This window comes from Esox lucius, chromosome 23, assembly GCF_011004845.1.
Source record: "Esox lucius isolate fEsoLuc1 chromosome 23, fEsoLuc1.pri, whole genome shotgun sequence".
Classification (NCBI taxonomy): Eukaryota; Metazoa; Chordata; class Actinopteri; order Esociformes; family Esocidae; genus Esox; species Esox lucius.
The window spans coordinates 25,115,287-25,142,817 of record NC_047591.1 but is presented as its reverse complement, the minus strand read 5'-3'; the positions used below and the strand labels follow the sequence as shown (position 1 = coordinate 25,142,817).

Here is a 27,531-nt window from a genome sequence, read left to right as displayed (position 1 = left end):
ATATAATGTTTGACTAATATTGGGTTGGGTAATGTTTTCAGTTCTGTCCTAGTGTCATCATGGACACACTCTCCAGATGGGCGTATTGAAGCCTGAATGTGACTTTGAGTCTATAATCTGTTGTTGGGAGCAAGTGAGGTGTTTCCTCACAGATTCCTCTGTTCTTTTCATTGTCATTGTTTTTAAATTACAGCCAGCTGTTTTGTTGTCAGGGAACCATATTGGTGGATTTGTTTGTTTTTTCCATTAGCACTAGGGTGTCCTTGAAGGGACAAACCTAATTTGATCCAAATATCAGCTGAATGATCATAGTGGGAAATAATGTTGCTGCTTGCAGGTTGATAGGATAAATAAACTATGCAACCTCGAGTGAAGTGGGTTTGTGTGTGAGTGTCTTTCTGTTTGTGGATGTGTGTTACTGTAACAGAAATCCTCACAAATGTACAAACCCAGTGAGGAAATGTGACCCCGGTGGGTGTGTCCTGCGTATAAAATATTACAGAGAAGGGAGTTCTGGTATGATATGGCAGAAATCTGTACATGTCTGAACTAAAGTCGTTCAGTTATTTTGTCCTAAACTTAGTCTCCTAAATTAATTATTAGTCAGAACGAAAAGTAATTATATTAGTTTAAGCAGACATTATTGTATTAGTCCATGCTTAACTATTTTTATTGGTGTTAATTTAAGACATTGTGTTTTTTTCCTTCAAGGACTGGCCTCCATTATGAAGCAACTCCTGACTAAATATGACAACTTGTTTCACATGTCCTTCCCCTACTCCATGGGCTGGCACGGTAAGAGTTAAGGGGAGGGGCATTCATGTGGGTGTATTCAGGGTGCCAGTGTCTTGTTTCTACAATAAAGAAGGAATGGTGGGTGGTTGGATGGATGGGAGGAGCAAGGACTTGAGTTGCTAAGCCTCTCCCTAATATTAAGACAATTTGACCCTATACTGCTTTTCATCACTTGCACATGTATTACCACATCATTGTGTTGTTGGGTTTCATCCTCACAATTAAACAAAGGAAAGCTGCGTTTTAACATTTCAGGAAAAACCTTTTCACTCATTCTAATTAATTATTGGACATTTCAAATCTGGGAACACTGGAAAATATAACAGTGAAGTAGATTATTTTAATGTAACCAAAATGGATGCTAAATTAAATCCAGAGCAAATCAAGTCTGTCCTAAAAATAGGCAGTTAACACACATTTTTTTGAGAACATGCTATTGAGAATGTGTTCTCTGTCACCTTACCTAGAAACATGAGGGTAAAAATTTCACATTCTGGTCTGTGTCTATGTATCTACCTAGATCGTCTGATGTGGAAACCATTTTAGAGAATATGAAGAAAGAATATGATGAAACCAAATGGCAAGGCAAAAGCACCTATGCTATTATTTACCAGACATAATGCCAGCTGTATTGCTTGTATAATATTATTTTCTTATCACCACAAGTTGCGATGTGTTCCAGAGGGTGGCTGTGACACATCTCTCTACTATCACACAGAGACCATTTGCATAGATAGACCAAGTTTATATTCCCTGAATGTCCTCATGAATCTCAAACAGCTCTTAAATGTTCTGTGTGTCAAAGGATTCATCGAGGGGGTGAACATCCATAAAGAGAGAGAGGGGATGGACAGCATAAATGGATGGAGAGGGATCCGTGAGGATAGAGTGATTGAGTAAATGAATGGAGAGACAGGCGGAGAGAGGTATGGATATGTTTGCAGGTCCGAAGCTCATTTAGCAACCGCTTCTCATCAGGGGATGAGGGGGTGGACTTCAGAGAGGTGGTAGGGTGGAACAGGGGGATTAAGGGAGGGTGGGGGCGGCTGGGGAGGGAGGAACATCCAGGCTGTTTAATGTGCAGTCTAGTTCTTGTCATAGGAGATGGGTCACAGCAGCACAACCACCCAGTCCTCTCCAGATGGAAGCCTATTTCCTGTTTACTTCTTTCCTGTTCACTACTACTCTGTCATTCTAGGCCAATGTGTAGTGACTAGGGCACCATTTGGGCTGCAGGCCGTGTGTGTTAGTGGGGTAGCTGGTTGGAAGATAAAGGGCCTCCTCCCAAGCAGACAGCTGTCACCAGACCTGCCATTCTACATTCCCACCAGGGTAATGGAGGCTCACAACTCAGCGAACAGCTCTGTTCTGAGGCCCCCGCCACCATAACCCCGGCCCTGACAGATCTGTTCTGAGGCCCCCGCCACCATAACCCCGGCCCTGACAGATCTGTTCTGAGGCCCCCGCCACCATAACCCCGGCCCTGACAGATCTGTTCTGAGGCCCCCGCCACCATAACCCCGGCCCTGACAGATCTGTTCTGAGGCCCCCGCCACCATAACCCCGGCCCTGACAGATCTGTTCTGAGGCCCCCGCCACCATAACCCCGGCCCTGACAGATCTGTTCTGAGGCCCCCGCCACCATAACCCCGGCCCTGACAGATCTGTTCTGAGGCCCCCGCCACCATAACCCCGGCCCTGACAGATCTGTTCTGAGGCCCCCGCCACCATAACCCCGGCCCTGACAGATCTGTTCTGAGGCCCCCGCCACCATAACCCCGGCCCTGACAGATCTGTTCTGAGGCCCCCGCCACCATAACCCCGGCCCTGACAGATCTGTTCTGAGGCCCCCGCCACCATAACCCCGGCCCTGACAGATCTGTTCTGAGGCCCCCGCCACCATAACCCCGGCCCTGACAGATCTGTTCTGAGGCCCCCGCCACCATAACCACCATAGCTGCCCAATCAACTTGGCAAAATGCCTCCAGGACATGCAAAGTCTTTCCCAGAGTGGCTTGTTGATATTAAGGTCAGGAGACTGTGATGGCCACTCCAGAACCTTCCCCTTTTACTGCTATAACCACTGGAGGGTCAAGGGTCATTGTCGTGCTGGAATGTCCAAGAGTCCATTTCCAGGGGGAGAGGGATGAGCCCCCGTCATTGCCATTCACATCCGCGACCCGGAGGTGTGTAGGTTGTGTAGAGACAGTAGATTGCAGCCAATCACTCTCTCTGCTGAACGGATGATGCGTTGCAACCTGCCCTTGTCCTTGGCAGTGGCTGCAGCGTACCAGACGGTGATGGAGGAGGTCAGGACGGACTCTGATGGCATTGAAGAAGTGCACCATCATTGTCTTTGGCAGGTTTAACTTTTTCAGCTGCCGCAGGAAATACATTCTCTGCTGTGCTTTCTTTGTAAGAGAGGTGAAGTTCAGCTCCAACATGAGGTCCTGGACGATGGCAGTGCCCAGAAAGCGTAAGGACTCCAGAGTTGACTGGGGAGCCACACCAGGTGATGTGGCTGTCAGATTTCTCCTGAAGTCTTCTGTCATCTCCACAGTCTTTAGGGGTGTTTCACTCCAAGTTGTTCTGAATGCACCAGGACACCAGATGGGCAATCTCCCACCTGTAAGTGGACTTGTCTTCATCCCAATTAAGTCAGATGAGGGTGGTGTCATCCGCAAACTTCAGGAGCTTGACAGAGTGGTGACTGCAGGTTTAGCTGTTGGTTTACAAGGAGAAGAGTGGTGGGGACAGAACGCAGCCTTGAGGGAAGGTGGTGTTGATGGTCTGGGGGTCAGACAAGTGCTTCCCCAGCTTCATGAGATGGGTGAATGTGAATGGGCCCCAATGGTGGTGATGATTGGGATGGGTGAATATGAATGGGCCCCAATGGTGGTGATGATTGGGATGGGTGAATATGAATGGGCCCCAGTGGTGGGGTGATGGTGTTGATGGCTGGACACAGGGAGAAGGTATATTGTCAGGACTGCCCTTTTGTCTTTCAAATCTGCAGTTGAACTCATTCAGGTCCTTGGTAAGTTGTAGGTCAATATTGGAGTGGGTGGATTTAGGCTTGTAGTTGGTAATCTTTTGGAGGCCTCTCCAAACAGATGCAGAGTCGTTGGAATAGAACTGTTGTTTTAATTTCTCTCCATACAGGCACTTGGCTTCCTTCACTGCCTTACCAAACCTGTATTTATCCTCTCTGTTCCCGTCTCTGTCCCCACTCCTGAACACCTCCTCCTTTTCCAAATGCAGCCGTCTGAGTTGTGTTCAGTGAGTTACATATATTTTTGTACTGGCCCTCAAGGGAGTGAAACACCTGACCCTGGCCTTGCAGGCACTGGGCTGTACCAGCTAGATGGGACTACTGCATTCTACGTTAGAGGGGTGGAATGGGAGCCCTCTTAAATCTACCCCCCCCCCACAGGCACACACCATCTTCACACACATGCGCACACACACACTCTTCCGTCATCCCCTTCACACACCCTACACACACACACACAAACACACCCTTCACACACCCTTCTCCACAGTCGGTCTGATAGATATTTGGCAGTATGATTAATTGAGGCCACATGCTTTTTGATGTCTTCATCATTATCCAGCTCAATGATTCTTCTTCATGCGCTCTCAACCCTTCTCTCTCTCAATTCAATTTCAGTTCAAATGGCTGTCATTGCCATGGGAAACATGTTTTTACACTGCCAAAAGAAAAATAAGATAAACCAAAGTGAAATAACAATCTGCAATTCTAAGTTTACACACAAACTCAAGCTTTAAAAAGTTTTTTCATCTACATTTTTCTTCCTCTCTTTCACTCTCTCTGCCTGTTACTCTTGTCTATATTTGTCTCCCCCGTCTCTCTCTGCCTGTTACTCTTGTCTATATTTGTCTCCCCCCGTCTCTCTCTGCCTGTTACTCTTGTCTATATTTGTCTCCCCCCGTCTCTCTCTGCCTGTTACTCTTGTCTATATTTGTCTCCCCCCGTCTCTCTCTGCCTGTTATTCTTGTCTATATTTGTCTCCCCCCGTCTCTCTCTGCCTGTTACTTTTGTCTATATTTGTCTCCCCCCCGTCTTTCTCTGTCACTCTCTTTGTATTGGTCTCTGTTGTTTTTGTCCATCTCTATCTATCTCTTTCTGTCTTTTTCTTTTTCTCTCTCTCTGACAATTTTTTTTCTCCCTCTCCAGACCATATTAAGGATAATGGGTGATTAATGATATACTGTAGTCCGGTTTAGTCCTGGGTTGGGTTGTGTCCTGCTTCTGGTCCATTCTAGTCTGGTTTAGTCTAGGGATGTGCATTGGACCATATTTTACTATCCAAATAGTATGTGTCATTTGAGTAGTATTTAAAAAAAACTACCGATACCACAAGCGCTAATGCATAACGCATGAAGGACAGTAGAAGACAATATTAATCAACACACAACATTGAGATTATTGGATCGAAGAGTCTAGAGAAGCTAGTTAGCTAAGCTAGCCAGCTATATGGTATTTGCTTAACTCACCATTTTCTGCACTCTTAACTGCCTTTCGATTCCACAGCTGAACTTTATGTAGCGCTTTGTGGCCAAATATTTTTTCCGGAGGTAACATTAATTCAGTACATATATTACATCTTCCCTTGAATTATTTGACTTTCATCCACTTGCTAACAGTTAGCTAAGAAGTATATGTTGCGTCATTCTGACTGACTGGGCCCGAACACACTTTACCACTTTGATTGAGGAACGTAAACAACAAACACATGTGAAGGAGCTCATGTTATAAAAACAACTTTAAACAGTATACTTTAAAATGTCATGATATATAGTCATGTGTAAGCATTTTAGCTTGGAATTTTTAAAGTATTTAGAAAAATAACATTTAAGTCTATTTATTTCAACCAAATAAATATATATACGTGAAATAAATTGAATGCACGCACGTATTGTGACGTGTTTTTTTTCTTACAAAGAAAAACATCCAAGCCTGTCAAAAAAACATCAAGTCCCCCAAATGCACGTGGGAAAATGTGTTATGGTCTGATGAAACCAAGGTTGAATTAATAATTCCAAAAGGTATGTTTGGCACACACAAAAACACTGCACATCACCCAAAGAACACCATACCCACAGTGAAGCATGGTGGTGGCAGCATTATGCTTTGGGGTCTTTCTTCAGCTAGAACCGGGGCCTTAGTCATGGTGGAGGGAATTATGAACAGTTCCAAATACCCGGAAATGTTGGCCTTCAGGCGTCCATTAGAAAGCTGAAGATGAAGAGGAAGTTCACCTTTCAGCATGACAACGACCCAAAGCACACACCCAAATACACAAAAGCACGGCTTCACCAGAAGAAGATTAACATTTTGGAATGGTCCAGCCAGAGCCCAGGCCTGAATCCAATTGAACATCTGTGGGGTGATCTGAAGAGGGCTATGCACAGGAGATGTCCTCGCAATCTGACAGTTTTGGAGCGCTTTTGCAAAGAAGAGCGGGCAAATATTACCATGTCAAGATGTGCCATGCTGATAGACACCTACCCAAAAAGACTGAGGGCTGTAATACTATCACAAGGTGCTTCAAAAAAAGTTGCCCATTTATGCAACATCAATGTGATTTTATGTTTTGTTTTTTCCTCTCAGATTTCAGTTTGTTTTTCAACTGAATTGTTCACATTATAGGTCACATTAAAGGTGGAAAGAGTTCTGACATGATTTATCTTTGTCTCATTCTTTTACATGACAAGAACCTGGCATTTTAACAGGGGTGTGTAGACTTTTTATATCCACTTTATGTACATAAGCTTGTTGTCGCTGATGCAGTACAATAATGTAGTGTAGGTGAATGGGAGGTGAAGGTCACATTCAGTACGATAATGTAGTGTAGGTGAATGGGAGGTGAAGGTCACATTCAGTATGATAATGTAATGTAGGTGAATGGGAGGTGAAGGTCACATTCAGTATGATAGTGTAGCTTGCTGGGAGTTATTAGAACATACATTTCATTTTTACATATTTTTTCGTTTACAATTTTGTAACAGAATTGCAACAATATTTAAGTCGTGTTATGTCATTCAGAATTATAATGTATTGTAGATGGTTTGAGGTGAGTCACATGTAGGATGATAATGAATTGTGGGTGGGTGGAAGGTGAAAGTCATGCAGTCCGGTAATATAGTTTGGATTAGAACTTTATGTGCAGGATGATAATGTAATGTAGATAGGTGTGAAGAAAACCTCATGTGCATTATGATAATGATCACCTTGTTGGGCTCAAGGTTGATCATGAATAAAGAGATGCAGGTATTAGACCATATGATGGGAATGTTAACATTTATCGATTCATTCTGCCTGAGCACTGACTTCTGTTGTTGCGGTTATTGGCCTTTTATTACCAGCAGCAGGCTTCAAATGTAGGGCATATGGGATCTGGCATATGTAATAGGTGATAGATTACTGTCCTAAAAGTACACCTGCAATCTGATTGTCTTTTTCCATGCATTACATTACTATGTTATTGAATGAAATGAAACCAGAGAGCTCTGCAGAAAACACACTACAGGAGGGCTTTCAAATGTTTTTGTTTTGTTTCCCTATTTTTATAGACACTGCCCTTCAGAACTATTGGACTCATTGGTAAAAATGAACAAAAACATCTGAAAAGAATCATTGTTGTTATAAGAGATTGTTTATCAACTTGATGTAATGACAGAAATCTAACTTTTATCAACTCAAAATTATTGCCACGATTATTGGCACCCTAAGAAATGCTTATGAATAAAATCTAAGCAGTATCTTCCCACAATATATTTTTTAAAATTCTTCTGATTCATTAGTAACTGTTAAGAGATGGAGACTTCTAGTGGTTTCTGTTAGGCCCAAGGCCCAGTCCTCCACACACAGATGGAGACTTCTAGTGGTTTCTGTTAGGCCCAAGGCCCAGTCTTCCACACATACAGTGGGGAGAACAAGTATTTGATACACTGCCGATTTTGTAGGTTTTCCTACTTACAAAGCATGTAGAGGTCTGTCATTTTTAACATGGGTACACTGCAACTTTGAAATCCAGAAAATCACATTGAATGATTTTTTAATAATTAATTAGCATTTTATTGCATGACATAAGTATTTAATCACCTACCAACCAGTAAGAATTAGTTTTTCTTTAAGAAGCCCTCCTGTTCTCCACTCATTAACTTTATTAACTGCACCTGTTTGAACTCGTTACCTGTATAAAAGACACCTGTCCACACACTCAATCAAACAGACTCCAACCTCTCCACAATGCCCAAGAACAGAGAGCTGTGTAAGGACATCAGGGATACAATTGTAGACCTGCACAAGGCTGGGATGGGCTACAGGACAATAGACAAGCAGCTTGGTATGAAGGCAACAACTGTTGGCGCAATTATTAGAAAATGGAAGAAGTTCAAGATCACTGTCAGTTTCCCTCGGTCAGGGGCTCCAAGCAAGATCTCACCTTGTGGGGCATCAATGATCATGAGGAAGGTGAGGGATCAGCCCAGAACTACACGGCAGGACCTGGTCAATGACCTGAAGAGAGCTGGGACCACAGTCTCAAAGAAAACCATTAGTAACACACTACGCCGCCATGGATTAAAATCCTGCAGCACATGTCCAGGCCCATCTGAAGTTTGCCAATGACCATCTGGATGATCCAGAGGAGGAATGGGAGAAGGTCATGTGGTCTGATGAGACAAAAATAGAGCTTTTAGGTCTAAACTCCACTCGCCGTGTTTGGAGGAAGAAGAAGGATGAGTACACCCTCAAGAACACCATCCCAAACGTGAAGCATGGAGGTGGAAACATCATTATTTGGGGATGCTTTTCTGCAAAGGGGACAGGACAACTGCACCGTATTGAGGGGAGGATGGATGGGGCCATGTATCGTGAGATCTTGGCCAACAACCTCCTTCCCTCAGTAGGAGCATTGAAGATGGGTCGTGAGTGAGTCTTCCAGCATGACCACGACCCGAAACACACAGCCAGGGCAACTAAGGATTGGCTCCGTAAGAAGCATCTCAAGGTCCTGGAGTGGCTTAGCCAGTCTCCAGACCAGAACCCAATAGAAAATCTTTGGAGGGAGCTGAAAGTCTGCATTGCCCAGCGACAGCCCCGGAACCTGAAGGATCTGGAGAAGGTCTGTATGGAGGAGTGGGCCAAAATCCCTGCTGCAGTGCAAACCTGGTCAAGAACTACAGGAAATGTATGATCTCTGTACTTGCAAACAAAGGTTTCTGTACCAAATATTTAGTTCTGCTTTTCTGATGTATCAAATACTTATGTCATGCAATAAAATGCAAATTAATTTCTTAAAAATCATACAATGTGAAATACTGTCACTCACAGTTGAAGAGTACCTATGATAAAAAGTACAGACTTCTACATGCTTTGTAAGTGGCAAACATTGTCGATTTTGCAGGTTCTCAAATACTTGCTCTCCCCACTGTAGATGGAGACATTTAGTGGTTTCTGACAGGCCCAAGGCCAAGCCTTCCACACACAGATGGAGACTAGAAGCCTTGCTCAGCTGACATTCCATTCATTACAATGTGCCTGGATACAGAGAAGGAAAAGTCATTGACCATGGAATACATGGCAATGCATTCATAGTGCATTAGGTAAACAGAATAACAGGGACTCTCAAGGACTAATCACAGTACTAAAATAAATGTTCTTTAGAAAAATAAATGTTCCACACACCCCAAACTCCCTTTATCATCTATGGTAATGAGGGACCAAGAAATACCCATCTCCATTATTATGGTGTTTATTTGGAAGATGAAATACAAGTTTACTCTGTGTAGTGAGCATAAGAAGAGAGTCCACAGGCGAGGACCAAGGACTGTGTCCGGGACGATTCTGCATGGAGGACTGGTCTCTGATCAGTTGTGTTTTCCAATTGCATGTTAAATAATAGAAGACTCAGTGTTACTGTCCTGGCGAGGGGAGGATGTGTGAAGTAGTAAATGCAGGGATGCCAATAGTCACGTCCAATCATTTCAATTAATTCAGGAGTGGATGTTTTTGAGAAAACAATTTCTTTTTTCTTTTATCAGTTTTACATGAAAGGTTAGCTGTTTCTCATTTTCAATGTAAAATAAGCTGATAAACAGTTGTTTCATTTTTTTCATTGCCTTTTCATAAAAACAAATGTATAAAAAAAAAAAAAAATTTACTTTCTGATCATGAGTTATGGCAGTCTGTTTAAAAATGGTTTTAGACTGATTACTATTAATATTTTTTTCTAAAGTAAAGTATTTTGGCTGTCACTGTTTATAATATTCTGTGTTCAAGAACTCCGTTATTGAGGATGGTTTTTGTCCCCAGCCGGATTTACCATCTGGTTCTGTTCTGAGGGAAACATAAGGCATGTTATTTTGAGTCTTATCTGTCAGTAGATGGGTTAGGGTTATATGATATGTTATAGTTTATACCGTTAAAATGTATAAGGCACATTTTTAGGCAGAAAACAAATACATTTTACATCAAACAAAATGTACTGTCTTAACTTCATTTATTAGTGGTAATTGCACTTTTTTTCCAATTTCTTTCCAAACACCTGGTCTAGAAAATGCTCCTCTGAGAGATGTTGGTTCATCATCCGTCCAGGTAGCAATAAATACTGCCTAAGCGGATCCTAGAGGACACAATCCGATGTAATGGTGTATAATGTTATAATTACTCTGTTAGTGAATTGAAGAATAACTTTTTTCAAATTAGCATTTTCTACAGACCATAAAATGCAAAGGAGGGAGTGGAAACACTCTGTCCCCATACACACATGTAGCTCTCCCTCTGAAACCAGAGTTCCATACCTGTCTCCACCCTGCACCTGTCTCCACCCTGCACCTGTCTCCACCCTGCACCTGTCAACACCCTGCACCTGTCTCCACCCTGCACCTGTCTTCACTCTGCACCTGTCTTCACCCATCATCCGTCTCCTCTTTACCTGTCTCCTCACTTCACCTGTCTCCACCCGTCATCACTCTTCTCTTCACCTGTCTCCGCCCTTCACCTGTCTCCGCTTTTCCTCTCCAGCCTTCACTCCTGAGTCTCCACTTCACCTGTCTCTTCTTCACCTCTGGAACCGTGACTCTCTGGAACACTAACTTTCTGGAACTGTGACTTGGTGGAATACTAGGTAGTGCTTGTGTATATTTTGAAATTAACAAGTTATTTTGTTTCAGGAATTACCGTCCCCAATGTAGAGCCCTGGAACAGCTAATGTGAAACCTGTCATACTAAATATGTTTCAAATGGTTATTTGTGGTGGGTAATATGTTTGTCTAAGGCTGGCATAGGGATAGAGGTCTGGATGTGTTATTGGCAGCCCTGTGTCCAAGTGATCAGCCCGATCAATAATGGAAGCACAATGCTGGGACGTTGGTGGCCAGCAGGACAAGCACTTGAAGACAGGGAATAGATGTTTTCATAGGAACCTGCTGCAGTGTTGATGATGAAGCATGGGACACCAGGGTTTCTTATTGATGTCCGATGCACCGTCAGCTGCAGCATGTTAAACACTGGTTGCATCACATCTCATTGTGGCTGTTTATCATCCGTAGTCTGGGAGCGTTCCTGGTCTAAATGAAACCATGTCATTCTGTAGGGAGACTGGGAGCGTTCCTGGTCTAAATGAAACCATGTCATTCTGTAGGGAGACTGGGAGCGTTCCTGGTCTAAATGAAACCATGTCATTCTGTAGGGAGACTGGGAGCGTTCCTGGTCTAAATGAAACCATGTCATTCTGTAGGGAGACTGGGAGCGTTCCTGGTCTAAATGAAACCATGTCATTCTGAGGGGAGACTGGGAGCGTTCCTGGTCTAAATGAAACCATGTCATTCTGTAGGGAGACTGGGAGCGTTCCTGGTCTAAATGAAACCCTGTCATTCTGAGGGGAGACTGGGAGCGTTCCTGGTCTAATGCCTAAATATCTGCAAAATTAAGGACCTTTTGTAAGCTCGTTAAGGGAGTAGGGTTCTCTGGTTCTTGACAGCGCTTTACAGCCTCTTTATAAATGATGCTCCTGACTCATAATGAAGACTGCAGCAACAGGATGAACCCAACACTGTTACTGAGGAGATAGTGGAGCAGCTTTTCTCTCCTGCGTTCTGTTGAAGTCGTTAAGACTTACATTCTGTGATGTGTCACTCTGTGGTACTGTAGTCACAACGTTTAAAAAAAAAAAAGTGTTGTTGTGTGGGAGCTTGTTTAAAAGACATTTTCTACCATGTCATTCTGTAATGTATCAGAATCAGAAAGAGTCTCTATGCCAAGTTTCACAACAAACAAGGAATTTCTTTCTGGCTGTTGGTTCAACAATTTATAAAAAACTAATAAAAACAAAAAAGACCTTAAGACTGAGCATAAAAACAGCAGATTGAGCCTTAATAAATTACTAAAGATGTAAGGTGCAAGATTTTGTCCAGTTGAGGGTTGTGTATGTATGTGGAGAGGGGTTATAGATTTGTCCAGTTGAGGGTTGTGTGTGTATGTGGGGAGGGGTTATAGATTTGTCTGCTTGAGGGTCGTGTATGTATGTGAGTAGCGGGCTGTTTTCAGTTTGGTTCCCAGGGGTATGTTCATGAGGCCTACTGCTGTAGCAAAGAAACTGTTCTTGTGGTTCCAGGGGAGTCCAGATGCTGGAGGATGAAGTGAAGAGCCATGTTGACCGTGTCTTCCTGTTGGCTCAGTTAACAAACTTTAGTGGATCTAGTAGAGGTTTGGTGATGGTCTTGAGGTGGAACGGCACAAGGTGCTCAAATGACTTCATAACCACAGAGGTCAGGGCTGGGTCTGTAGTCGTTAAGTCATGTGATCCTTGACTTCTTGGAGACTGGTGATGGAGGACTTAAAACAAGCCGGGATGCAGCATGTCTCCAGTGAGGTGTTGAAGATGATTGGGATGGGTGAATATGAATGGGCCCCAGTGGTGGGGGGAGGTTGGTGTGGATGGCTGGACACAGGGAGAAGGTATGTTGTTGAGGACTGCCCTTTTGTTTTTCAAATCTGCAGTTGAACTCATTCAAGTCCTTGGGAAGTTGTAGTTCATTAATGGAGTGGAGGTTTTGGCTTGTAGTTGGTCATCTGTTGGAGGCCTCTCCAAACAGAAGCTGAGTCGTTGGCTGAGAACTGTGTTTTAATTTCTGTCCATACTGGCATCTGGCTTCATTCACTGACTTACCAAAGCTGGATTTATCCTCTCCGAACCTGTCTCTGAACGCCTACTCTTCCAAACAAGTTTAGCTGTGAACCAGGGTTTGTCATTGTTGTAACTCACCTTGGTCCGTGCAGAAGCTGGTGATATCAGCCCCCCATAGGGACTGATGACTAGTGATATCAGCCCCCCATAGAGACTGCGATAACTGGTGATATCAGCCCCCCATAGGGACTGCGATAACTGGTGATATCAGCCCCCCATAGGGACTGTGATGACTGGTGATATCAGCCCCCCATAGGGACTGTGATGACTGGTGATATCAGCCCTCCATAGGGACTGCGATAACTGGTGATATCAGCCCCCCATAGGGACTGCGATAACTGGTGATATCAGCCCCCCATAGGGACTGTGATGACTGGTGATATCAGCCCCCCATAGGGACTGTGATGACTGGTGATACCAGCCCCCCATAGGGACTGTGATGACTGGTGATACCAGCCCCCCATAGGGACTGTGATGACTGGTGATACCAGCCCCCCATAGGGACTGCGATGACTGGTGATATCAGCCCTCCATAAGGACTGGTGATATCAGCCCCCACAGGGACTGTGATGACTGGTGATATCAGCCCTCCATAGGGACTGCGATAACTGGTGATATCAGCCCCCCATAGGGACTGTGATGACTGGTGATATCAGCCCCCCATAGGGACTGTGATGACTGGTGATACCAGCCCCCCATAGGGACTGTGATGACTGGTGATATCAGCCCTCCATAAGGACTGGTGATATCAGCCCCCACAGGGACTGTGATGACTGGTGATATCAGCCCCCATAGGGACTGTGATGACTGGTTGTTTCTGCTGGGCACATTATACAGATACTGTTGTCTCTCTGAATGGTTGGTCAATGCATAGTCTTGTTTGATTGGCTCCCATTATAGCTGGTCAGTATAAACATTTGGAGGTCTTTCATACTTACAGAAGGCTTAGATCCAACAGCCACATGGTTCACCACTGATCAAATGCACATTTTAGGTAGGATTGTTGTTTGAGCCAGTTGACCTTTTCATCCTCTGTTAATTGGCAGCTCTAATCTCTCTGTAATGTTGTATGTGCCAGTGTTGATGTCTACAGCGGTGAGTTATTGGTTAATGTCCCGAGTGTTAATTATCACAGGTCCGTCTCGTTTGCGGCTTAACAGCTTTACGGGGAGGGAGGCTCAGTACCCAGGATAGAGCTGGTGTGCTTGTTAGGGACAGTGAACTAATCCTTAATTAGTGCTGTTTAAAGGTGAGAAGTGTCAGTGGCTATTTCATTTTAGAGCCTTTATTTGCCAGGGCTGTAAACACAAAGTGAAGCCTTCCTCTCATTGAGATCAGTACAGTTCTGTTAAGTGGAGTTCAGTAACATTTGGGAGAGTTTAGAGCAGTCGCCTCCTGGATTTGGACACAGAATTAGGTCATTATGTTCCATGTGTCTGGACTTTATAAAAGTAAATTAAGTAACAACTGTTGAGCCTGGGGTGTATTCATTTGGCCAAACAAAACATTTTGGTTTTCGTTCCAATAAACCTAAAATCAATGACTTTTTCATTATAATACAGTTGTATTTTCTTTGCATATTTCGTCCAGAAAAATTCACTCTCCAATTGGTATTTATATCCATGGAGCCTCTTGCCCAAGCCTTTATACCACACAGCATAAAGCACATTATAATAACAAATACATTCTAAATGGTATGTCTCCATAATAGCATTTTACATTATATAGCTAACCCTGTATCAAATATATCAACTTTACTCATTTTCTTCAGTCTTTTGTGGTTGTTCATTTGTTTTAAAAACCCAGCATACACACCTAATTTTTGTGTGTTTCTGTATCTGTTGTCATTCTGGACTTGCTTGGGTATAGATTAATTCTAAAGATCCAGAAGCACATTTATTAATTCTCATAACTTAGTTGATGCTTGTCCTTCCACTAAAATGTTATTGCTGAACCTCTGTCTTAATGTTTTACTTCTGTCTTAATGTTTCCTCTGCTGAACCTCTGTCTTAATGTTTCCTCTGCTGAACCTCTGTCTTTATGTTTCTATTGCAGAACCCCTGTCTTAATGTTTTACTTCTGTCTTAAAGGTCCCCTGACATGAAATTTTCATTTTGTGAGGTTTTCTAACATTAATATGAGTTCACCTAACCTATATATGGTCCCAAATTTTCTAAAAATTCCATTCGGTGTAAATTGAGCATTTTCTATCTTTCTCTGACTTGGAGAAAACGGAGAATCAAACAGGCTGATCTGGACCCGTCTCTTTGTGACGTCGCAAGGAGAAATTGTTAACTCCCATGGTAACTCCCCTTTTTCTGCTTGCCCGCCCAGAGAAAGAATTTAAATAGAGCCAGGTGTGAGGCACACGTGTGTGAGCGCGACTTCAATTTGTCTACGCGACGAGGAGGGGCATCATGGCTTTTGAGCGAAGGAAACACAATAATTGCTCTGTAATAGGATGTAGAGATGAGCAATGAAGCCTTTTTTTACTTCCTTCGTACATGCCACAGAAGAACCAGTGGAATGATTTCATTTTCTCCGGAAAAGCGCCGACACAGCTTCCCAAAGTTTTGCATGTCTGTGGCAAACATTTCACCGACGACTATGTACATAATGTTACACAACAAAATGATTTACTCCTGCGCGCACATAAATATATAGGCTTTATATATCTTGTGTAACGTGACTTCATGATATGAAGGGAGAATTTTTACATTTAAAAAAACCCTCTTCTCTAAACTAGAATATTTACTGATATAGATGCAAACACAGCTTTAAAATCATCACAAATCAGAGAAACATGAAAAGGCAAAAGCAGATTAGCTTTAGCTTTAACTTACATGATAATCAGACATCCTAACAAAGTATCATATAGACATAATATTTTTAACTAACCATTCGGAAACATCCTTCTGGAGGCGCTGAGTTGCAACTTCTTCATCCGTTGCTTCTCCATCTGGATCGGATTCTGGGTCAAACTGAAATGCTTCAATGTGTCTTCGTGCCATTGCAATATGATCCAGACATACCGGTAAACATGCACGTTACATTTGCCGCAAGATAGTAAAGGCCACGCCCACCCACCACCTTTCCCCGCCTTTTTCATCCTCATTAAAATTTAAAGTCACAGACACCAATACGGGCCGTTTGAAGGAAGCTCATTCTGTGACTGTATTGTAGTGGCTATAATTCTGCAGCAAGGCTGAATTTTTGAAAAAAGATTTCAGATACAGTACTAGGGACCACTATGGCCTACAAAAAGTAGCATGTCATGGGACCTTTAATGTTTCCTCTGCTGAACCTCTGTCTTTATGTTTCTATTGCAGAACCTCTGTCTTAATGTTTTACTTCTGTCTTAATGTTTCCTCTGCTGAAGCTCTGTCTTAATGTTTCCTCTGCTGAAGCTCTGTCTTAATATTTCTACTGCTGAACCTCTGTCTTAATGTTTCTATTGCAGAACCTGTCTTACTGTTTCTACTGCTGAACCTCTGTCTTTGTTTCTACTGCTGAACCTCTGTCATTGTTTCTATTGCAGAACCTCTGTCTTAATGTTTTACTTCTTTTTTAATGTTTCCTCTGCTGAACCTCTGTCTTTATGTTTCTATTGCAGAACCTCTGTCTTAATGTTTTACCTCTGTCTTAATGTTTCCTCTGCTGAAGCTGTCTTAATGTTTTTACTGCTGAAGCGGTTCCACACCAGTGCCGATAGGGAAATAAGTTTAAATCATAATATGAAAAATAGAATTAACTGTTCAAAGAAAAACTAAGAGTTCAGTTATTTTTAGGGTTCCTGCTTGCTAGAGAGCTACTCTTCTTTTGTTTCTTTGCAGTTTTCGTAGTGTATGCTGTAGTAGACAAGGGAGGAATTGGCGGTTTGTCATCCTGGTCTCTAAGCTTCCATTGTAGTGTCTTATAGTAAGCAAACTATGGCGTACTTATGCTATATATATCTTCAAGGTAAGGTGTGCTTTCTCAGAATAAGCCAAGGAGGAAGGCCCGCCTCGCAGAAGGCAATTGGCTGGAACGGGATTGCTGAAACAGAACTGTCTGGAAAGTAGCGGCATGCTCCAAAAAATATAAATTGACATTCCACTGACACAGAAATGTCTGTGATGCTGAAAAACTTTTTTACTGAATCCTGCCTAGTGCATATATAAATATATAAGCCTGTGGTTTTCATTAACCCAGTAGGTCACATTATCTAATCTTCATTAAGCCAGTAGGTCACATTATCTAATCTTCATTAACCCAGTAGGTCACATTATCTAATCTTCATTAAGCCAGTAGTTTTCATTGGACTAGTTTTCATTAACCCAGTAGTTCACATTAGCTTCCTATTAAAATTCTACCTAGTATCTTCATTAAACCAGTTGCTTACATTAAACTGGTCTTCATTAAACCAGTGGTTTTCATTAGACTGGATTTAATTAGACTAGATAATGTTGACGTTATGTTGTGGGTTTTTTCTACAGGTGCCCCTACTGGGCCCCACCTTCAAGAGGACCAGTCTCACTGGCAGCTCCATGCTCACTACTACCCCCCCCTGCTGCGCTCCGGAACCATCCGCAAGTTCATGGTGGGTTATGAGATGCTGGCCCAGGAGCAGAGGGACCTCACACCTGAACAGGTAACTACACCCCTACACTGCACATTTTTCTTTCTTTTCCAAAAAAGTCAAAAGGAAGGTTTTGGGTGAGGATTAAAAAGGGTTAAAATTAAGAGGCCACTGCAAATTGAACGCTTCTGTTCCTCACTCAAAACATTTCTTTTCAACTTTTTTATAAAGGAAAGAAAAAGGTGCAGTGGTCCCTTAATAATATACAGCTTCGAAAAATATTATGTTTTATACATATATACCTTTTCATGCGACAACACTGAAGAAATAACACTTTTCTACAATGTAAAGTAGTGTGTGTACAGCTTGTTTAACAGTGTACATTTTCTGTCCCCTCAAAATAACTCAACACGCAGTCTTTAATGTCTAAACTGCTGGCAACAAAAGTGAGTACACCCCTAAGTGAGCTGGCTGTCCCTGAGGTTGTGGCAGGTTGTCACATATTTGGCTGCTAAAAGTGAGCAGTTGGGTTTTTCTCCTAATTGCATTTTTTCTTTATCTGGTCGGCTCTCAAATTATTTGTATTTCTTATGCATTTTGGGGAATCATTTCTTTATATTGGTCACAATGTAATAGAAAGTGCAGCTCTGTCTCCACCTCTCTCTGAGGGCACAGTGGGCATACCCTCTCGTCCCTGGGCAGCCAGTTCTGTCTGTGTCTGCCTGTTTCTATGGTTGTGCTCACTGTGTCTGTACCTCATCAATGTCTTTCTTTGGTTTGATCAGACACAGTGTTCAGGTAGTCTGCCACTGTGTACTGTCGATTTAGATCCAAATAGCATTCAAGGTCAGTTCAGTATGTAACGTTTCTATAGGGTGTTTATCCCATTTGTCAAAGTCTTGATTGATAAGGGGACCCCACACCTCTCTGTTGTACAGTGCTATTGGTTCTATGATTTACTATATTTTAAACCATGTTTTAGGTGGTATGGCAAATTGGACAGATCTTTTTATGGCATAAAAAGCCCTCCTAGCCTTGTCTCTCAGCTCATTCACAGCCATATTGAAATCTCTCTCTCCCTTCCTCCTTCTGTCTCTCCCTCCCTTACTCCTTCTGTCTCTCCCTCCCTTACTCCTTCTGTCTCTCTCTCCCTTACTCCTTCTGTCTCTCCCTCCCTTACTCCTTCTGTCTCTCCCTCCCTTACTCCTTCTGTCTCTCTCTCCCTTACTCCTTCTGTCTCTCTCTCCCTTACTCCTTCTGTCTCTCTCTCCCTTACTCCTTCTGTCTCTCTCTCCCTTACTCCTTCTGTCTCTCTCTCCCTTACTCCTTCTGTCTCTCCCTCCCTTACTCTTTCTGTCTCTCCCTCCCTTACTCTTTCTGTCTCTCTCTCCCTTACTCCTTCTGTCTCTCTCTCCCTTACTCCTTCTGTCTCTCTCTCCCTTACTCCTTCTGTCTCTCTCTCCTAGCCTTCCATTCTTGATTGTGGTTGTGGATGAGATATTGATTGATAGCTTGATCAAGTTCTCCTCTTCCATCCTGGACCTGTCAGGCTACTGCTGGGAGCTGAACTGTGTGTGTGTGTGTGTGTGTGTGTGTGTGTGTGTGTGTGTGTGGGGAAGAGAGAGCACATGTATGTGTGTGAGTTTAAGCGTATGTGTGAGCTGATCTGTCTGCTACTGCACACCTGCTGCATGATCTAGAAGAGACATCAATCTCAGAAACATGCTTTAATAATAATACCAAAAGCCCAGCTGGATCAAAAACATTGATCAAGTGGAAGCTGAATCACACTTCCCAAGTACTACCAAAAACCCTTAGTCCATTAAAACAGAAACACCAAGGAGACGTGAGAGAAGCCTCAGGGTCCAACAATCACTTTCAAGGAGCTACAGAGTTCAGTCACTGTAGTGGCGTAATGGTACACCAGTCAACCATATCAAGAGTTCTGCATACCACTGGCCTGTATGGGAGGGTGGCATGACATTTTCCATTACTTAAGTAACATCTTAAGTGTGACATCTTCTGGAGTATGACAGAAAGCATGAAAGTGACAGCTGTGCTGTTTGGATGAGATCAAGGTTTTCAGGCAAAAAAACAGTGTCAAGCGATCCTACCACCGCCTATGTCTGTAGACACACCATCCCCATGTCTGTAGACACACCGTCCCCATGTCTGTAGACACACCGTCCCCATGTCTGTAGACACACCGTCCCCATGTCTGCAGACACACCGTCCCCATGTCTGCAGACACACCGTCCCCATGTCTGCAGACACACCGTCCCCATGTCTGCAGACACACCGTCCCCATGTCTGCAGACACACCGTCCCCATGTCTGCAGACACACCGTCCCCATGTCTGCAGACACACCGTCCCCATGTCTGCAGACACACCGTCCCCATGTCTGCAGACACACCGTCCCCATGTCTGCAGACACACCGTCCCCATGTCTGCAGACGTGAAGTGAAGTACAGTCTGTAGTACCATCCTGAGGGGATGCTTTTCATCAGGATGGACTGGGCATCTTGCAAGGGAACTTTCTTCCATCCACTAAAATGCTGATACTTGCTAAAACAATATTATTTGCCTCAATTACAAAAGTTTGAATATCATATAGTGTCGCAATCATAGTCCTGATCTCCATTCAATTGAGAATCTGCGGCACTATTTACAAAATGCTGTTGACCAACCCCCCTGAATGATCTGGAGCCAATCGGCCAAGACAAATGGACCAAAATCAAGAATAGATCAAAATATCGAATGGACCAAAATCTGTGTGTTTTCTCTTCCTGATCACTCCCCTCCCAAATTCTCCCCAGACCGTAGCTACAACACTTGATGAGGTCCCTGTTTGGATAACCCATTTGATTGCTGGTCTTCGGCACAGATTAGAACTGTCAAACTGCTGTTAACAAGGCAGAGTTTACCTCATTTTGCAGCCCTTCAATCCTTTGACTTTTTGAGACCTGGATTACCCCAGCTACTGTTGTTCCAGTTCCCTGTTTCGTCATCTGTCCTGGTGGTGGCTCCGGGCTGTTTAGTCCCACCTGTCTGTCTCTTAAATTCCATGCCGTCATTTGTCCACTTAGCTGAACATTGTTTTTTTCTGTCACCCACCAGGGATTCTTGAAGAGTTCCTCAATGAGCTTGGCACCTTGATAAGCTAATTTCCTGACAATAGCAAACCACTCATAGTACAAGAGGACTTCCCGATGTCTGCCGTAGATTAATTTCTTTCTTTCCGCTCCTCTCCTCTTTGGACCTCACTATTTCCCAGTCCCCTCACACTCTCAATTCAGTCATTGCCCTCTCTCCCACTGTGCTATCTACTTTTGTACTATCATTGGTCTCTTCTGCTAAATACTTCCTACTGATAGCTAGGTGGGAGAAAAACAAATTATAGTAATTATAAGCCCCCACCTTCCCATCATATTACTGAAACTGTCCATTTTCCTACCCCCTCTGTCTGGTTATTAAACACACTTACTCTGTGGCTGAGTCTCAGAACTGAGAGAACAGACACAATCTGGTTGAGAAACCAGAAAGCCCAGTTCTAAACCCTTTTCTGTCTATTCACCAAGTCACATTTTCATGGGTCATGAACCCTCCTCCTTCTACACACTGGACATCAAATGACCTCCTCATGTTGTCAACCTCCTCTTCTACAGTCAACATAGTGGTGTATTTCATCTTAGTTTTATAGTGCAGCACAATTATTTCATAGACTATTTCCTGGAGTGAATGAAAACATGTTTTACATTTAGACACTCAGTAGGACGGTCTGACAGGTTTGACAGGTTAAAATATGCTGCTGTTTTCTAGACAGCCCATATTAACTCAAATGACACTTTACCTAAACAATTTTGGAATACAGCAGACATGAGAGTATTGTTCAGACTACTCTTTTTATGTATGGTTTTCTTCTAAATATTTTGCTAGTATTAACACTGTAACATTTCTTTAAGGTTGATATTTGAGGTGACAGGGCAACTTCTGGGGGCCTCTTCTGTCTTGACATGATAGATGCAGGTTAGGATAAAGGGTTAAGAGGTTGGGGAATTTAGTTTTTATTGGTTAACATGTTGGTCCTCATAGCTATATTACTACATGTTTTTGTTTGTGTGTGTGTTTCTGACTTAACTACAGTACAGGCCAAAGGTTTGGACACACCTTCTCATTCAATGCGTTTTCTTTATTTTCATTACTATTTACATTGTAGATTCTCACTGAAGGCATCAAAACTATGAATGAACACATATGGAATTATGTACTTAACAAAAAAGTGTGAAATAACTGAAAACATATCTTATATTTTAGATTCCTCAAAGTAGCCACTCTTTGCTTTTTTGATAGCACTGCAAACCCTTGGTTTTCTCTCAAAGAGCTCCATGAGGTAGTCACCTGAAATGGTTTTCACTTCACAGGTGTGCCTTGTCAGGGTTAATTAGTGGAATTTTTTCCCTTATTAATGGGGTTGGGACCATCAGTTGTGTTGTGCAGAAGTCAGGTTGATACACAGCCGACTGCCCTATTGGACAACTGTTAGAATTAATATTATGGCAAGAACCAATCAGCTAAGTAAAGAGAAACGAGTGGCCATTATTACTTTAACAAATGAAGGTCAGTCAGTCCGGAAAATTGCAAAAACTTTGAATATGTCCCCAAGTGTAGTCGCAAAAACCATCAAGGGCTACAACGAAACTGGCTCACATGAGGACCGCCCCAGGAAAGGAAGACCAAGAGTCACCTCTGCTGCTGAGGATAAGTCTGAGTCACCAGCCTCAGAAATCGCAGGTTAACAGCAGCTCAGATTAGAGACCAGCTGAATGCCACACAGAGTTCTAGCAGCAGACACATCTCTAGAACAACTGTTAAGAGGAGACTGCGCAAATCAGGCCTTCATGGTCAAGTAGCTGCTCGGAAACCACTGCTAAGGAGAGGCAACAAGCAGAAGAGATTTCTTTGGGCTGATGAGTCCAAATTTGAGATCTTTGGTTCCACCCACCTTGTCTTTATGCGATGCAGAAAAGGTGAACGGATGGATTCTACATGCCTGGTTCCCACTGTGAAGCATGGAGGAGGAGATGTGTGATGGTATGGGGGTGCTTTGCTGGTGACACTGTTGGGGATTTCTTCAAAATTGAAGGCATACTGAACCAGCATGGCTACCACAGCATCCTGCAGTGACATGCCATCCCATCCAGTTTGCGTTTAGTTGGACCATCATTTATTTTTCAACAGGACAATGACACCAAACACACCTCCAAGCTGTGTAAGGGCTATTTGGCCAAGAAGGAGAGTGATGGAGTGCTGCACCAGATGACCTGGCTTCCACAGTCACCGGACCTGAACCCAATCGAGATGGTTTGGGGTGAGCTGGACCGCAGAGTGAAGGCAAAAGGGCCAACAAGTGCTAAGCATCTCTGGGAACTCCTTCAAGGCTGTTGGAAAGACATGTTTTCAGTTATTTCACACTTTTATGTTAAGTACATAATTCCACATAGTTTTGATGCCTTCAGTGAGAATCTACAATGTAAATAGTCATGAAAATAAAGGAAACGCATTGAATGAGAAGGTGTGTCCAAACTTTTGGCCTGTACTGTATATAATGGGGACTTACAGTTGAAAGGACAAATTTAAGTTTAGGCATACATTTTATGTTATTGAGGTGAGGTTTAAGTTAAGGTTAGGTTTATGTTAAGTTAAGTAAAAGTTAGATTTTTAAATGGCAATCAACTCTGATGTCCCCTTAAAAGTTTGTGTTTGGGGATCCTATTCTCAGGCAGCTCAACGACTCCGGGACCTCCCAGAAGAACACTACAAGACCCAAGCGATGGGAGGAGATGTGGAGACGGTTGGGGAGAAGTAGAAATTAAAGAAAAGGGAAAAGTATGAAGAGGAAATGAAGGAGGAGGAGAGAAGGGATGAGGAGAGAAGAATGGAGAGAAGGGATGAGAAGATGAGTGAGGAGAGAAGGGATGAGTATCCTGCCATCCAGTGAATCCAGGAAAGCAACCTTACATTTGAATTTGATCACATGATGATTATTTAAGTTGCCTGTGACATCGACACCTGAATGTATGAATAACTGAGTGGCTTTCAGTATAATAACATTTGATGGAGAAAATCTGAAGGGGAAATGTAATTATTCATTTTTAATGCTAGCCTGACTTTTTCTGCTACACAACTTCTCCACGGGGGACTTCCAGAATAATAGCTTTTCTTCATTAATGAAATGTTTCTGAAATAATAAAAAAATCATGTATATAACAATGTCTTATGTCTTCAAGTGGTTTCAGGTTTAATTACTTATTTTTACATTACTTTAGGCTACCCAAGAAGTTGACAAAGCATGTATAATGTAAATTTTTACATTTACAACAAAAATCTATTTTCACCTCTAGTCTGTGTATATATCATGTTGTCAATCTTTCTGTCTCTGCCTTTTCTTATGGTATCATAGTGATATATTGTCCCAAATAGCACACTGTGTCCTTTACAGTGCTCCACTTGTATTTAGGCATATACCAGACCCTGCCTTCTGCGCTTTGTTATCTGCAGTATGCATTCCTAAAGCCCTATTATGTTTAGTGTAATATTTATCATTGTGCTCTGTATTACAGCATGTTTATTATACTGCAGGCCTACAGTCTGTTATTCTCTGGTCAATTGTTGTGTTGTAATGATGTCTTAGTATGTATGAGACCAGCATGGCATGAATACCTAAACTCTTATTGGTAGTGAATATCCATAGTGTTTTTTTAACTGTCTTATCTGTGGTCAAATGACAAAACATTGATATGTTCATGTGTAGATTTGCAGAAACATGCATTTTTTAGATCCTTGTTTCTTTGAATGTTAAATTAAATGAGGAATCATCATTAAGCAAGACTACATAAGGCAGATTTGGGATGCATTTAGTCAAGATACTAGTCAATGAAGATGTCACAAAGCACCAAAAGGACAAAACCTCTGGGCAATTCCAAACCATGTGAATAATAGTTCCAGGAATACGCTGGGTGCAAAGCATACAAGCAGAGGTTGTGTTTATGTTCATCTGAAATAGTTTTTTGGGAGGTAAGGTAAGTCGTATGAAATTATAATATGTCATTTGGTGATTTGGGTTTCTTGATGATAATGTAATGTTGGACTGTTTTTCCAATTTAAAGGAATTGGTAGTCATTGTAGTGTTGATTTTAAGTAAATGTATAATGTTGAGACTGGCCTTACCTCTCCTTGATGTCATTATCTTGTGGATTGGATGACAAACTGACTCAGGGCCCCAGCGGACTTCATAAGCACACAGTGCAGAACGATTGCAAATAGAAAAAAAAGAACCAGGTCGTAGGGTGAAGTCATCCACAATATCAAAAAGAACATGGATCCCTCCCTCCATGCAGGAAATTATATTGGTCAGGTTCCCAAGAGGAGGCCATGATTACAAAGAAGTGATATATAGAGGCGATGCTAATGGTGTACTTGCAATAATTTCCCATTAAACGCAAAGTCCTAAGTAATTGAAATAATAGGGCCTAAGGAATATTTTACCTTTTTAATTGGGATGTTGCAATGTATTGAATATTGGATGCTTTCTTGGCTTCTCCTCTAGGAACCACCAGGTTACTGGGATATCATGAGACATGCATTTTAAGTTACTATTGTTCCTTGGGTGGGAACCCTAGGCTCCATTTTGTGGTATGTGTTGACAAGATGATGGGAAAATTAACCCACTGGTAATTCCTGAATAGTTACCTCTGGGTGCAGCTAACTAACTGCAAATTTTTTTATATTTCAGTTATCTTATATAACGGTTAATTTTAGAGGTCAAACTTCTTTTGCATCGTACAAATCTGGGAACGTTCCTGAAATGAAAACCTGCTGGTTTTCCAGAAATCCTGATTGGAGGATCCTGGATTCCTGCTCCCTGATTCCAGTATGAATGCACCCTTCACTAGTGGACAGAAAGCTTCAGAGGCACCTGTCCAGTACAGAACGTCCAGTAGAACAAAAAATATGTGTTCCTTCAGTCTGGAAAGCAGACGTCCTATCTATCAATCAATCAATCAATCAAATTTATAAAGCCCTTTTTACATCAGCAGTTGTCACAAAGTGCTTTTACAAAACAACTGGCCTTAAACCCCAAGGAGGAAACAACAGTAATTATGAATTTCAGTGGCTAGGAAAAACTCCCTAAGAAGGCCAAAATGTAGGAAGAAACCTAGAGAGGACCCAGGCTCAGAGGGGTGACCAGTCCTCTTCTGGCTGTGCTGGGTGAACATATTAAGAGTACAAATTGTAATAATTAATAATTGCATGTGGGCTGAGTCCAGAGTCTATTTAAACCTAGTCCAGGTCAGAAGCATGACCAGATGGACAAGGACAGGGACAACACGGGGGAGGGGGGAGGTGTCAGCACAGTGGCAGCTGAAATCGTCAGGCATTGTCTCGATTTGCAACACAACCAGGAGGACTTTGGACAGGGACAGCAACGGGTCTTTCAAGCCAGGTACTCCTCAGGTGTCCTCATGTCCTCCTAAGTTTAATATGGCAGGAGACAGGGTACATTTTGAAAATGCATTCTTTATATCTACAAGGATTTATAGTGGAGAAGGAGAACTGACCCTACTCCCCCAGTACAATAATATAGCAGCGTAAAACCTTGGGGCTGAGATGGGGGGGTCCGGCGACACTGTGGCCCTATCCAAGGGAGGTGCCGGACAAGGCCTAACAGGCAGGAAATCAATCCACCCACATTGCCAAGCATCAACCAAAGGGATACCCACCAACCGCAACCACCCTGAATGAGGGCCGAGTATTGCCAGCTAAGTACAGCCCAATTGCACAAGTGTGCAACAGAGAGAGAACAACAAGCCAGTGACTCCGCCCCCAAATGGCATTGAAGAGATGGCATCCCAGTGGCAATGAGAACCCACCTGGCAAGACAGCAAGGGTGGACAGTATCAAGCCTTTCTGGTCACCTTCACACCCCTGGGCCAGACTACACCTAATCATAGACCATGCTGTAGGGATGAGTCTTAAGTAGACACTTAAGTTTGCGCTGAGTTTGCATTTCTAATCTTAATTGGCAGATCATTCCACAGTAGTGGAGCTCTGTGAGAGAAGGCCCTGCCTCCGGCAGTTTCTTTTCTAAATTCTAGGTACAATTAAAAGGTCTGCATCTTGCAATCTAAGTTCATGTGTAGGTATGTATGGCTGGATCATTTCAGCAAAGTAAGTAGGAGCAAGTCCATGTATTGATTTATAGGTTACCAATAAAACCTTAAAATCCCTAACCCTAACAGGCAGCCAATGTAAAGAGGCTAGTACTGGAGTAGTGTTCACATTTTTTTGTTCAAGTTAGGATTCTAGCAGCTGTGTGCATCACTAATTGAAGTTTTTTTATTGATTTGTCAGGGTAACCGGAAAGAAGAGCATTGCAATAATCTAATCTAGAAGTAACAAAAGCATTGACTAGTTTTTCTGCATTAGTTTTAGATTTTTGCAATGTTTCAAAGATGAAAATAAGCAACTCTTGAGACATTTTGTCTCAAGAGTTGGAACAGGGTGCTACATCTGCTCTGTGCTCATAGTGGGTAGGGGCCATTTATGCCACAGACAAGGTTTCAGAGGGGCTGATTGGCACTAGCAGTACTGTGTGTGTGTGTGTGTGTGTCATGGTGTGGCCCATCTGTTCAGACTGTGTAAGGGCACTATCAGGGCAGTGGAACTCAACCATCAAGAGTTTCTGGGCTGTTATGTTCTTCACATTTACCAAAAATGTTTGACTATGAATTGTACCTGATATGTAACTGTTCAAATAATAATTTATACAAATGAATGTTTTTATTATTCGTATTTTATTTGTTTAAGCCCTAAGAAATGTGCTCTATAAATATTGTTTGTTTTGGGAAACAGTCTGTTATAAAACCAACCAGTATGTTGTAAGTTAGAAGATGTCTTAT

The 27,531-nt window shown here is 42.6% G+C and overlaps 1 protein-coding gene across 3 annotated transcripts in view; it reads left to right on the top strand.

Annotated features, from left to right (window-relative positions):
- Nucleotides 1-24,698, top strand: part of galt (galactose-1-phosphate uridylyltransferase) — a 53,726-nt gene extending 29,028 nt beyond the window's left edge. Inside the window, exons 7-9 of one of the 3 annotated variants that reach the window (XM_020042979.3) lie at nucleotides 712-795; nucleotides 17,489-17,643; nucleotides 23,352-24,698. In XM_020042979.3, coding sequence (XP_019898538.2) covers nucleotides 712-795; nucleotides 17,489-17,643; nucleotides 23,352-23,438 — 326 coding nt within the window. In that variant the 3' untranslated portion in view covers nucleotides 23,439-24,698. The remainder of the gene's footprint in view (nucleotides 1-711; nucleotides 796-17,488; nucleotides 17,644-23,351) is intronic. The other 2 variants (XM_010899068.4, XM_010899069.5) reach the window with 2 other exon arrangements.
- The last annotated feature ends 2,833 nt before the right edge of the window (nucleotides 24,699-27,531 follow it).